The sequence below is a fragment of the Anticarsia gemmatalis genome, chromosome 21, assembly GCF_050436995.1.
Source record: "Anticarsia gemmatalis isolate Benzon Research Colony breed Stoneville strain chromosome 21, ilAntGemm2 primary, whole genome shotgun sequence".
NCBI classification, from domain to species: Eukaryota; Metazoa; Arthropoda; class Insecta; order Lepidoptera; family Erebidae; genus Anticarsia; species Anticarsia gemmatalis.
The window spans coordinates 2,743,669-2,759,062 of record NC_134765.1 but is presented as its reverse complement, the minus strand read 5'-3'; the positions used below and the strand labels follow the sequence as shown (position 1 = coordinate 2,759,062).

Sequence of the window (15,394 nt, the reverse complement as noted above, 5' to 3'; positions counted from 1 at the left end):
ACAGTTATTATTCATTTATTACGAAATAATATTTTAATTGACGTTTTATCAAGCAAAACTTTTTACATTTTGATTGATAGTAAGTTTTTTTCATATTAAACGGTAATTACAGACTTTTATCCACAATTATTTATGAAGACGAAAAAATATTAAAATTAATATAAAATAAGAGGTTGGCACGTCCATCAAATTGAAACAGGTGTGTACGATTACATAAATAATTCAAGGCAAATTATAAACACAATAAAATATTTGCAAATCGATTACATACGACCGTTAAATTATTGTTTTCCGTGAAAATTATAATTATATTTATGAATATTGAATAGTAATTCAATGTTACACTAAATTATGATGTGATGAAACTGAATAAATATCATGAGTTCAAGAACTAAACGTTTTGTTTCTTGGTTATTGAGAAAGATGAATTTTGGGGTATAATTTTAACTAAGTATTGGTAGTTTATGGTTGTATTTGTAGAAATTATGATCTTTCAACTATTAAATTATTATTACATGTTTGTAGGCACCATTATTGATATGGGTAAGTTAATAATAAAAATATAAATGTAGTCATGGTTTTCCTTTACTGTGTAATTGTTGATTAAATATAAGATTTGTAGAGGTTAAGGATTATTATTATGTAATCGTGAATTAACTATTTGACCATATTAAAGTTTTATACTTTTGAGTAAGCAAGTTTCCTTTTAATATCATGCTAATCATCAAAGGTAAAATTGAGGACGTCCAGGATCACTGGGCTACGGCAAACAAGTATATCGTGGGTTCGATTCCCCCAAGAAACATAGCCGAGTGGTACACCAGAAATCTCATCTGGTTCTCCTAAACGTATTAATAAAACATTTTTATTTTAATTAGTAGTATTGATTTCTGATTTCTTTTGACAGGCACTAAACGGTTTTCTGATGATGATGACGCAGAACGGCAAGTTACTTTACATATCGGACAACGCGGCTGAATATCTTGGACATTCAATGGTAAGTCTTTTCTTTTATTCCACTATCTTACTCCTAACTTACTTACTTAGAAGATCCACTACTGAGCATAGCCACGGTCACAAAGATGGTTTAATATTCGTAAAAAGCTTAAATGATCTTTTTTTATCCTAGCCAAATACTTGTAAAAGGTCATCCTACACTTGCTGATTTGCGTATTTAAGCGTGTATGTTAAGAATAGAAATGAAAATAAATAAATGCATTTATTACTACTTATTGTTTTATGGATGAACGATGAATACGTCTGTTTTCGATGCATTTTTTATTTTCTTCCTTGACAACTATATACTAACTATATACTATTTAATAAATCTCTACTCTCTAGCTCTATAATAAATGTAAAAATCAGCACCTGCAATATCTAAGTCATTTCCTCACAGCTAGTTCAATAAATAACAAATAACCTAAATGTTACCGTACCAATATCCTTCAAGATTTCCATCAGCTGATAGCAACACTTGACATTTACTGGCGAAATCAATATACTTTACTTTCAATTTTTGTTAGCGGTGGGTCTCCTTACAAATGGTGGTTGACCCCAAATAGTTCCTCGTTAGAGAGCGAGCGCACACAAATTAATCACTTTGGTTTATTGTTAGCCGCGCCCGCTGTATGCTATGTACAGGGTGAGGTTTTAAGAGCAGAACTAAAATGGCAGAATTTCGGTGCGTATGTTGTATATCCAACTGTTAATTATGTTTTGAAGACTACTACTTAAATGTATTTCACTTTTTCATTTTTTTTTGTCAGGTAAATATTTCATTTTGCTAGCTGCTTCTTGATTAGAAGTGTTCAAATTATTAGTTTGTTTCTAGACAGATATAAAGAGCAAAAAGGTGTGTCTTTAAAATATTGTTTTTCGACTACACCCTGTATGTTCAGATTCAGTGACCTATACGAATGTAAAAAATAACTAAGTCAATCATTCCTATTGTGGTTTCTTAGTCAGGCTATTCTTAGAAGCAAACAATATACTAAAACTATGTCTAGTCTATAACAATATTCTCTATTATAACAAATAGAGCCCGAACACAAGTAACGAAATTATGCAAAATATGCTAACACACGCGGTTTCACTCGCGGCCTTCATTCTTTCACATTATCAAGTGTCAATTTTCCTGCTTTTAAGAAGTCTTTTGGGAGAAAACTTTCCTATGATTAATCTTGGATCTTCGACTATCTTCATACAAAATTGTGTCAATGATTTAGTCATATAACCTTAATATACAAACAGCCAGACTTAAATATGGGTGCATTTTAAATATTTTTACTACAATTTTCACTATGTAAAATTAATTTAAAAAGCTATAATTTCAAAGTAACTCAGCCTGTGTACGAAATTTGGCAGTCGCGTGTGAACGCTACTACAGATGTGCTTATACATCGATATCTAGTCAATATGTTCAAATTGTGATTAATAGATCTATCGGCTGGGCGTCGGCGTATCAAATAAACTGTAGTTTATCTGTTATTTTATTGTTACGGTTAAATGCACCGGCCCTGTTTTGATCGGCCTGTCGTTATGGATTTGATGTCAAATGATTCTGTGATTGGAATTGTGTGTTCGTGCTACTTGTTTTTGTATGAATATGTGCAATGCACATTCATTCTAATGTTATAAGTACAAAAATCTGTCTATCACGCTTTTACGGGAAAATTACTACTCTGATTTAGATAAAATTAAGCATGGTTGAAGATCCAGAATGAATTTATTTTTGAAGGTCCAGTATAGTGAATAAATTTTATAAGCGGCCGTAGTGTTATAAACCAAGGGCTTTGTTAATTTATGAACTAAATATCATTACGCAAAACTAAGGCTTTTGTAAAACTCCAGTGCAACTACACTCATAATCAAAAACAAAATTTTTAAACAAATTACTAGAAATTGCATTTTTATAGTTAAAAAATCACTTCATCGGTACATGATATGCAGTCAAAACCACGTAATGAACCCTTCTATCCGGTTGAGCTTTGACCAATGATTCAGTGTATACCAGGAATAATATTCTTTTATTTCAATGAGTAATATTAGGTACGATTTAGACTGTTCCGACGTCAGAACATATCAGCAAGAAGATCATTGTACTATTTTTAAATGTGAACAGCCTTTTGCGTAGGTTTGAGTCATCTTATATTATAATTGATCCGGTTACAATTTTATAGAAAAGTAATTGCGTGTTTAAGATTTTTTTATGCAAAATAACAAAGATATAAAATAGCTCAATGTGATATATAAAAATATCCTTTAGTTCATAACAAAAAAATCATAATAAAAATTGTTAAACCTTAAAGGTTGACAGTAAATCACCGTACATTAAAATATTCGTTTCTATGTTCCTGCTAGCTTACTCTCGATGGTTAAATTCGATAGATTCATGTATTATAGTAAGTTCAAATCGTACTCTTAAATTCCAAAGTAGCACATGAAGGTAATTTTTGAATGGAGCTGAATAATGAACTAATGAGTTGATTTCATACATATTATTTTCACTATTTTCGATTCAAAGGTAGTTTATTACGATTTTTGGGAGCCCAGCTAGTTGGTATCAAAAAAGAGAACCATTCGATTTTTGATAGACTCTAACATCTTAGCCCAATATAAAAAAAATCTAAATAAACGTTACACAATACAAAACTAGTTCCAATTTCGATAAAACCATTTCGAACACAACCTTTCAATTGGCAATTCGATGTCTAAATCAGTTGTCGGCACCTATGATTTAAACCATTAGCTATCACAATAACTTAACATCCGTTTAATTAAAAACTGTTGACATATCAATTATAACTGTTATTAATTACTTGTTATCGGTGAAAGTGATATATCACGTACAAACGGATATATTTCCATTAATATAATGTCTTTTGATTGCAGATATATCATGTTTGCGTCCCTCGAGGGAGAATTGGCAACTTATTCTTGTATCTATGTATTATTTGTGGCAAAATAGTTAATAATGTCTGTCTGTCTGTAGCTCTGTAGCTTTCTCGGTTAAACCACTAAAACGATCTTAGGGACAATAAAAATTACTATAGATGTATACTTGGGATATAACTTAGTCTAGCAAAGATAGCTCGATGAAAAGCTATTTTTATTTTATCCATAGGTATACACCCTCGCCTTGCGAGTCCATACTAATATTTTATGGGCAAAGGTCAGTTTGTCTGTCATGCCTTCCTTGCTTAGTCTTTGAATACATTTTCATGAAATTTAACATAAAGACAGCTGAAAAACTAAACAAATTACATTTCTGAAAAAAACATTTTTGCCTTAACGATACGCGAGTGAAACCTCGCTAGTAACCTAGTCTACGTCCCTCGAGGGAGAACAGGCAACTTATTCTAGTATCAATTATAAGTGGCAAATGTTTGGCACTCAATTAACAGTGATTGATGGTTAGACGTTTTGAAACCTTACTGTTACTTTTTTCAAGGATTTAGGAAACCCGGATGCGATAATCTACTTTGTTGAACTTTTACATTTTGTTGTAACGGAACTTTAAAATTGTTTGGCTCTTTGTTTTTAATCGTGTATTAAATTGTAATACCAACTTTTGTGCAAGAATTAAAAAGGTCTCATCTTTTTTTTATCCAATGTCCCAAACGCGTCGACTCTAACCTCCTAAACATATGTATATGTAACACTTGTATACCATATGTAATAATATACAAAGTGTAATGTACTATTGTCATTGCTTTACGTTATATTAGCTTATTTTAAATTCTACCTATTTTTGCTATAACATGTTAAGACATTACAATACATAAGTAAACCGTGGTCACATTCTGCGCGGTTCACAAATGTATAACATATAGCACGAATAACTTCTCAAACCGTCAGATCAGTAATTATAACGCGTCTTTTATCAACCCACAATCAAAGCTAATAAAGGCTAAACAGTATCCGGTAATAGACATCCAAAGATAATCCTAAGTCCATCTTCTGAACATAACTCATCCATCGGAAGAATTCCCACGATACCGTTCTTATGAGCCCGTAATGTATCGACCGATACAAACTATTATTATCTCGACAAAAAAACGAAATTAAACCCTAATAATACAGAGATAAGGACCAATATTTAATGAGATAATAGCGAGCTTCGAGCAATATTTTATTGTTATTCCGCAATTAAGATTAATGATAAGACTAGACGAAGTAAGTACTTAATCCAAATATCTAGTTTAAAAAAATTGTTAGTTGGAATTTAACAAGCGTTGTTTGGATTCTGTACTGTTTGTGGTTTATTTTTCTGCTATAAATCTTACAGTAATTGCAAACTATGAGGCTTATTAGTATCATTAAACGAAAACCGGATCATATTTCAGTGCTAGGTCAGTGCAGGTACTAAAAAGATCGAACTAAACTTACTTAACAGACTGCTTTCCTACTGACCCAGCCTTATAAGATTGGATTGGAATTAGATTATGAAATTTTAAATAATATGTAGTATTAAATAGCCATAAAGTATGTTAAACTAAAATGCCAGTTCCCGCATACCTTATGTAAAGGAGTATTGTCCAAACTTTTCATGCTATAACTTGCTGTTACGCTGTAACTTGATTCTATAGAGATGCAGGACATTCTTCATTTGATGCAAAAATCACCTATCCTTATTTATACATATAAGATGTCTGTACATCAAAGATATTTCCAAAAAAAATGATTGGGGTGATAGGAAACCTACAAGGCAAGAATTTTTTTGACAATAATAATTTGATTTATTTCTCTTTCTCTCTCTTTTTTATTCTATTTCTTAATTTTACTTACAAAAAGCAGTCACATCCATAACTTCAAGCTGCCTCAATACTTCTTTAACACGGAACCCAACACAACAATATCGATATCGTATAAACTGCGATCAAATTGATGCGTGGGTGTGTCTAACTGTACACCAATGTTTATAATTTATTACAAAAATGTCAAACAAAACAGCCATTATCTACTCCACACTCGAATTATTTATACTTTTTACTTGTTCATATCAGATCATTTAGTTTAATTGGCTTCAAATAAATGGTTCTGTTATAAAGTACAGTCAGTAACTAAAGTCGCTTAAGAAATGAAAATTTTCGACATATTATATTCTGAGTATGCTTGTATATTAATAGAAAAATAATTAACATTCATTACATACATATACGTATACATAAAATCACGCTTTTCCAACGTGGCGATAGACAGAAACCGAATATAAGCCAGTTGCCAACTACTAGCTTCGTCAAACAACTGCTATGCGTTAAATAGAATGTGAAAATTACGCAATTAATTTTTTATTGTTGTATCTTGAAGGACACTATAAAAATAAGAACATTAATAATCGTCGTTTCTTAAATCTTTAGGAAATTAATTATTAATATTTTGTTTTCCTGACTCATAAGATATAATATCGTAGCTGCTTTTAATTAGGTACTTATTAAAACATGAAGATATTGTTTGGCTACTTTTGTAGTTAACTGTACATTTGAATGAGATAAGGAATAAAGCCTGAATAGAACTAAATGTCAGAATATTGTGAGAATATTATCTATCTAATGATATTGATTGGCGTGATGCCAATTATCAATGTTGATGCATCTTCTAGGCTTTAGTAAAACCTTTTGAACCTAGGAATATATTCTAGTAACTATGGACCATTTGCCTTTATTTTGGTACTTACGTGGTGTGCAATAGGGCAAGCCTATTATCAGTTGACGTTGAAATTGACTAGGCTCTAGTAATAAGCCAATTTATTGAGAATAATCAAGAATATTGATTGTAAAGGTTGTTTCTGGAAGTAATGTAGAAGTTCAAAGCTAAATTTTAATAAAATATCTAGGTTTTATATGAATCTCTTTATAAAAACATATGATTATTCTTAACCATTCATGAAATGTATATGTAGATTGTAGATATGATATGATATGTTATTGATATATGTATGTTGGACCTTGTTTCTTGTCCTAAACGAATTAGAATACCTGGCTGGCTTCTGAAGATTAAAAAAAATGTGACTTCTTTTTTAACAAAAAAAAATATCACGAACTTTACATTTAAAAAGTGTTACTTTTAAACAAAACCTAACCCTCAAAATGCCTAGTCTACACCACTAACACAATAGCCACAATATGCAAAGCTCCATACAAACAAGCAACATAAATTAACAAGCCGACACAAGTAAAGGTAAGATCAAAGATTAACCGTTGTCTTAAGGGACAATATAATTATTAGACAATTATTCTACCACGAATTAACGGCTGTAATTATATAATTTATGAATGCAAGGACAGGAATGTTGGTTTTTACTGTTAGGGGACTTCCTTTTGCTATTTAAGTAGTACCTACAACTAGTTTAACTTTTTAAGGCCTTTGACATGGCTTAGCGACTGTTTTCTTAGTAAACAACAGCGAGGACTGACGTTCTACGTGACCTCTGAAGCACGGAGACGGTCAGTTCAAATACTATTGAGCGGTCAACCATCTATGAAATTACCACGCCAAGGGTATTATATTTAACCCACAGATCGTTTACCGACCGGCAAGTGTAACTAAGTAACAAATAATATCAGAGATAATTTTGTACAAAAATCTGTATAAATTGGTCTTTATGTAGATAATTAATGAAATACGCAAATTAGAATAAACTATTTAATCAGAAATCCCATCGCGTACTAACCATTATAATTATATCTAACCGACCATTCCCAGTAACAGCAGAACAGATTAAAATAACTAGTATTTTAATTAAATCAAACTGGGCAAAACATGTTAATTTGAAACTATTAACAACAGGAATGTTAGATAATACCTATATAACCTATCCTTGGTCAGTTCAACCTTACTTAATGGATAGATAAACTACCGCTAAATGTACCCAGAAACCGGGGGTTATTCTTCTAGTTCAGTGATTTATAGTCTAAAATTTGCTGGATTTTTCTCCCTAACTGCTAATTTTCAAGCATCGCTCGATATTGTTTGCACTGAAGTCTTTTACCACAAAACTCAAAATAACATAATAGACATAGCATGACATGAAAGTTACACTTAAATATAAAAGAAATGAAGCAAGAGATATAATCAATGATACTTGCTAGTGACGCAATTTGGTCTCTTCTGTCTTCCCCCACAAGAAAAAAGGTGTAAAGGTACATAAGTCTTATAGTAGGTAAAAGCCCAATCAAACGCATCAATACCTTCCCCCATCAACAAGACAAGGAAACGCGTTCACAATCGAACACAATATGATAATTTCATCCACATTCACCGCACACGTAGCACAAACTTAACCTATAAACAATAGACGAACGCACAATTCAATATGCAAACCGAACAATGTAATGATAATGCTTCAGACAATGCACTTTCGTCGCTAACCACTGTACCGATTTATTGATCCTCAATATTAAATACTTGAGCAATAAAACTGACCATTATAACACGACCTATTGAAGCCCATCACTAAAATCTTCGTTCATCTGTTTTTGTATGTATCGGGAGAGGTGAAGGAGGTCTTGTAAAAATGGTTATCCAAGTTAGGAATGGGTTATACCGCGCCTATGCCTTGAGCAATACGGTATTTATCATTGCCATTGTGTGCGCCCTTTGTACTGAAGTACTGAAACTTCACACTGTCTGCGATGATATGTCGTTAATGTCAGTTCTTATCTCTGATTCAAATATTACTGGGTAAGTTCGTACGGTCAATATTTTGACAGATTTATGTGACGTGGGAATATTTTGAACTATCTTGAATTGTTTGTTGTCTTTGCCTTCGATTGCTAGATTATCTTCAAATAATCATTTTGTTAAATAGGTATTTCATTTTATAGGCAGTCCGCCTCGGCTTATTTGCACGATCTATTACAAAATCTTCAAATAATTATTAAAGCCTGAAGCCTCTGTCTATTAGTCCAATTTACTTCTCAAATGGTGAGAAGTCTTTACCAATATGTTTTATACTAAGAAAATTATAAAGTATGATAATACTTTTTATGAGGTGCTTGGAATAAAATCGAAACAAAAGTATCGTATTCGTTAGAGCGTAGTACAAAAGTAAATTATTTTTTCACATAACGGGCACGCAAAACATCAAAGGCCAGTATTTTTTGTTTGCATACACAACCTTCGTAACCCAAATATGGAAGTAACACACTTTCACACATTACTAATTACGTCTTAATTGCTTCTTAATAACATAATTAATCTTCATTTCAGTTCTTTCAATTATAGCCTTTTATTTGAGCAACATAATGCAGTAGGTACATAATTATGACATCACTGTTTGCAAGCCTTACGTGTCATAATATATTTATTACAATTATTTTATAGTCTCTAGCTAGCTGACCCACGCAGCTCCGATCACAAGTTAACTTTAAAAATTTTTTTTTACTCTTCGCTATACAAAACCTTTCCATGTCTTAGATCCGGTTTCTGAGGTACATTTAGCGGTAGTTTATACATTCAATAGCGTTTAAACTCATATAAAAAAACGCTATTCAATAGATAAGCCTAACTCATAAGCTACTCTTTTACTATGAAAAAACTAACAGTCAAAAACTGCTTCCAGTAACAAGTAATAAATCTTTAAACATTATGTCTTTAATAAACTTATTTAGTTAGTAACACTTTGACTTGATCCGTAATAAAAGCGCAATATTAGATGATGTAATTCTTAGTTCTAATGCAAAACTTAACATTAATTCTGAACACTGGCCAGGTGCAACAGATATCTAATATTTACAGTCCGTTTGACCTCCGCACTCGGTACATTTGAATTAAAATTACTTTTAGATAATATTATAAAATACATATATTATGTTCATTCATAGCAATGTAAATACAGTGTAAATATTAATAACTAGAAACTTCTATGTAGGTTTAAACTTAACACAATTGAAGCCGGCAAAAAAAATGTTGCATTTAAACTTTAGTCATCAATGTCCATGCTCTGGTTTTTCTACAGATGAAAGTGTAATACAATAAATCCACAAATCTTTTTTCTTTTCTTTTTTATACTTTTTATAAATGTCGAATATGTTCAAACTACTTACAGGACTATTTTCACAACTGCTTTTATTGCTTTGCGATCCTCACTCTCCTCCATGAACTAGAAAAATATTTAACGTGCAATCTTTGTTTACCATTAAATAAATAAATCAAATAACGCAATTCCCATGCTACTTATATTGGATTGTTTATTAAAACAATTCATACTAAGTAACCTCTCTGTTATTTTTCTACACTGTGGTCACAACTCCCAATGTTAAACGAGTCTCATATCAATCAAACACAATTCATTTGTTACACAATTAGAGTGTATGTTTTATTTGTGATTCTATTCATTAATCTATGTATCCGGAGGCTTGTTTGTTTGTCTTACATTTGTTCTGTGATGTGAACAAGAGCTACTTTGTGAAACACTTTAGTAGACTGTGTAGAGGTAGCTCAATTTATGCTTGGTTTTTTGTTATAATCGATGTTTACCGACATTATTTTTAATTCTTCTGACTTTCTATCTCTAGTACGTTTGTGAAATAACAATGGAAAATGCGATCATTGTGAACAGTCAATTGTTTTAGTGTTATCTAGGTGTTTTCTAAATGTCAGCTACGCATAGCTTGAGATTGTATCTGAGTTACCTAGTGAGAGAGTGAGACTCAGAATAAGGAATCGCTATAAATTACCTACCAAATTAATTTTAAGCTGACTGTAGACTAACAAATTTTACAGTTTGTTTTATTATTAAATTAAGTGAAACCATGTTTAATCAACTTTAATAAATACACATCAATATTTATATACTTACTTTTTTTTATTAAAAACACAATTTATATTTTAACTGAACAGCTGCAGAAAGATTAATTCTATAGTTTATTACTTACCTTTACAAAACAATCAACTTAACTCGATTACAATCGAGTGCGTACACTGCGGATGTAACGACACACAGAGTAAATATTTAATAACTAGTTATACAATGATTTATTACACCAAATGTGGTTCACAATATGTTGAAATAACCTTATATAAATAATATCTATCAAGATTCAAACTATTTGTTTTTGTTCATACATATTTGTTGATGAAAAGATAACTTTGACATGTTATAGTTTCCATCGAGATAGTGGGTAAAGTTATTGTGTTTAATCATTTAGATAAAGGCTGTATTTTTGATATTGCAATAATAGTTTAGGTGTCGAAAGCAATTTGTTGTTGAACAATAGATTGCAATGCTTTCAAACGATTTTGCCGTTGGCTTATATATTATAAGGCTTTGTACAAAGTGGTGGTTTCAATCATAAGTAAGAACAGCCCCTTTTCTACACTGATTTATTGTAAAATTTTAAATGTTAAAAATCGCATTGATGCTTATAAAAACACTAGCTGACCCGCGCAACTTCGCTTGCGTCACATAAGAGAATCATAATTTTCCCCGTTTTTGTAACATTTTTCACTGGTACTCTGCTCCTATTGGTCGTAGCTTGATGATATATAGCCTATAGCCTTCCTCGATAAATGGGTTATCTAACACTGAAAGAATTTTTCAAATCGGACCAGTAGTTCCCGAGATTAGCGCGTTCAAACAAACAAACAAACAAACTCTTCAGCTTTATAATATTAGTATAGATTAGTAGTAACTAATAAAGAATACGATTATATACTTACGAAATGATGTAGTTTAGTTGAAATTTTAGTATGCAGTTAAGCGTTCTTTGGTCTTTAGAGTGCCACAATGGAACAAGCATTTTCAGTTAAACACTCAATCCCTCTTAGGTTGTGCATTTGGGTAAAAAACACACAATACTTGCATTAAATATCGTCTTATTTTCTTACATGAACAGATCTTATTTTTTTTATATTTTTCTATAGAGATGTTCGTCTGAATCTTAGCCCTTTATGATGCCCTATATGCAGTAGCACTTACAATCAGCACTACAATTATTATAATATAAATTGCACACACAATACACATAGCCTGTAATCTGCCTTCAGCGATCCACTCGAGCCCTGCCTTCAAACATGGTAACATTGTATCAATGCATTTCAGACAAGCCTACAAATCAACGATTAAAGTTTTTTTCTATAATTTCAAGCCTGTTTTTAGATTAAGTTTGTAAGCGGGGCTGAAAATATTGACAAACACTGGACATGTAAAAAAATGTAGTAATATTAATTAGGGAAGTTCGAAAAAAATATAAAAGAAGCATTTGCCCGAGTCGGGAATCGAACTTGAGACCTCATGAACTGCAATCAACTGCATATATCGTTCATACTACAAAGGCAGTCATTATACCTACTCATAATATACCTATTAATAAATATAAAATCATACGAATATAACTAAACGAAGATAAAACTCAATCGAGATGAACTCAAAGATTCATACAATAAGATACATTAGCTTATAGAAATCAATTCCAAAAATCTATCAATTGAACTAAACTGGGCCAGTAATTCGCTGACTCACATCACCGTTATAGATCTTTTGATATTGTGGAATCAATAACGAAAATATCGATAACAGTGGAAATTATTATAGTGATGGGATTAGTTATTGAATTGATAAGTTACATATTTAATCAAGTTTTGCTAATACTATTTATATGCTGATTACGTATCTCAGTTGACAACTAGTGTACGTCATATTGATGGTCACTATTCAGTGCATTGCTGCTTTTGAAATGCGTTAAAAGGAATCATAAAAATGTGACAATGTGTAAGTTCAAGCGAGAGTGGCCCGAGAATAGGGTTATCTATTGGGTTTGGAAAGTTCATAAAATATACTTTAACTAAACTTATATTGAACAGCTTAGTTGTTAACCGGGTAAAATGAATAAAGTAAGTAACAGTTTTTTATAACAAAATAGCATTAGAAATATCGGGCTTTTGCGAAATAAATACACGTTCGTTATAAATACTCAATTAAACGACTTTCCCATCCCTAAGTGAAAGCAACAGAAATAATTCATAAGGTACAAAGATAAATTCAATAGGCCCACCGCGGAGTCGAACCCGTATTAATGTTGTAAAATAAACAGAATCAGTAAGTAATGAACATTCGCTCACTGGTTATTTATTGTGTTCGTTCATTGAAAACGAAAACACATTTGTAATACAGAATAGCTTTATTTGGTTCGCAACGGTTCTTATGGCTTTATGGAGACTACACACTGAACTCGCCGACACAGGGTTGATGTCAGCGAGTTTGGTACAAAAAAATCAAGTCAGCAACTTGTACTCACGCGTGACTTATGACAGAAAGTCCGCGACTAATGTACGCGCTAATTAACTCACTGACAATTCTTTGTTGTGTTTTCGTTCTACTGATAAAGTGAAAAGTACCCATTTTATTTTATCTCTTTACTGTCCCACTGCTGGGCAAGTGTCTCCCCCCGAACGAGGGAGGGGTTATGCATTGAGTCCACTACGCTAGCCAAGTGCGAATTGGAGACGCTTACTTACTCGCCGACAAAAAAGTCTTCGGCTAATGTCGGCGGTTCGGCGAAATTGGTGTGTAGTCTCCTTTAAAGGTAGGCTTTGTTCGTAGTACTGTTTCTGTGTTAATGTTATAGAACCATTTTCTAGTATTGTTCTCGAGTCCAATTTCTACGTTTCTTCGAAGTGAATTGAATTTTGTAGTAATGCAGATTGTATTGTGTTTTATTGGAGCAAATAAGTAAGATGTGTTCATTCGAATGCCACAATGGTGAATTGATCAATATTTATAAGATTAGGGACGTCTAATAACTGTATTAAACTTATAACTTGAATGTGTAATTAATATTGTACGAATACCAGACCGATGGACCAAATTGATCTTATACTTAGACGCAAACTAACTAACCGCCGGAAAAATTACTTATAAACATACTTAAATACATACTCTTATAGAAATATTTACAACCAGGCTCAGAACAAATACTAGTGCTCTTCACACAAAGATTTGTCCCTGGTGGGATTTGAACCCGCAACACGCGGCGCTACGGTTATTGCCGTGAGGTGACCACTTTAAACACTGCGCCAAACGACCAGTTGTTCAGTACAAACAGAAAGTAGAAAACTAAAGTCATTTGAGCTATCTAACCTAAAGAAATGCGTGGGAAAAAAGGGTGTTACGTACAAACATTAAAATAATTGAAAACGCAATAAAAATCAATCTATTTCAATAAAAATCGTAGCAAATCACTGAGTGTGAATGACGTAACTCACTTTAAAGTAGATTTATGAGTTAGCGCACTCAAGCGGTTATTTCTTAGTGAAATCGTGCCTTTGAGAATTTAGCACATAATTTACGGTACCTGCCCAATAGTGAGGATTTATGGTTGCCCACGGCTATCATATGGTGTAATCTGACTGCATAGTATTTTAATACACAATTATTTTCTGAGTAACTTTGAATGCCTGTCGTTTGAAGTTGGCTATTTGGTAAAGTTGATGGCAAAGCGATATTTCGTATGGCTCTATAGATACTTGGTTTGTCAATATAAATAGCAATTATGTCGTGGGTTCAGTTACTAAAAATAAACAAAACATAACAGGTCCTGGATCAAAAAATCTTTTACTTCTAAATATGTTTGTAAGTTCTTACTCAGGTTCAGTCTTATTGATATAAAAGGTTATTCAATTATTTTCCTGACCGGCTGGTCCAAATGACGGTGCACATGCTGATTGCGAGGTCTCGAATTTAGCTCCAAAGATAAGTTAAAAGTACTATTGGTCTATTAACCAAATTTAATTACTAACGTTACGAAATCAAACAAATGTGCTAAGTATAATGTATTTCTTCTTACAGTTTAGAGTATAGCAGGCGCTATAATAAAAAAATCCTAACGTTTGGGTAGGTACATATGTTAGCTGTTTTTCCTTCATTTATTTTTAATTGATCAATATCAATATATTCATGTATTCACATGTTAAGTACCTTACAATGTTTTTCTCAGCATATTTATTGATTTTACATAATATATTGTAACTTATAAAGATTTATTTGAATCATGTAGATGCATCTGATAAGGATTATTCAACCTTTAGCATTAAACTGAGAATATAAACACCATAAAGTCAGCTGTCTAGTTTCTACTGACGAATATGGGCATATGATCAGTGCAGTCTAGCGTAATCACTTATCAAGACAACTGTGTGAAAATTAATATTATAATGTAACGGGTCTTAATCGCGATTGAAAATTAAAGGTTAGAATACATTATATGTTCACCCGACGCGGCGACGTTACGTGACGTACGTGTGTGAAAATTGGTTTACAGAATTTTTCAGTGACGGTGACGTTTAAAACTTTGTGTCAAGAAGTTTCATTTTCGCATTTTTTATATTATTCTAATAATTCTATACAAATTCTGACTGCCTCTGTAGCGCAGTTAGTATTGTAATCGGCTGCCAG

The 15,394-nt window shown here is 32.1% G+C and overlaps 1 protein-coding gene across 1 annotated transcript in view; it reads left to right on the top strand.

Moving 5' to 3' along the window:
* Positions 1-15,394, top strand: part of dysf (neuronal PAS domain protein dysfusion) — a 127,834-nt gene that overhangs the window by 65,840 nt on the left and 46,600 nt on the right. The window contains exon 5 of the mRNA XM_076128519.1: positions 908-997. Within this exon, the coding sequence (XP_075984634.1) occupies positions 908-997 (90 nt within the window). The remainder of the gene's footprint in view (positions 1-907; positions 998-15,394) is intronic.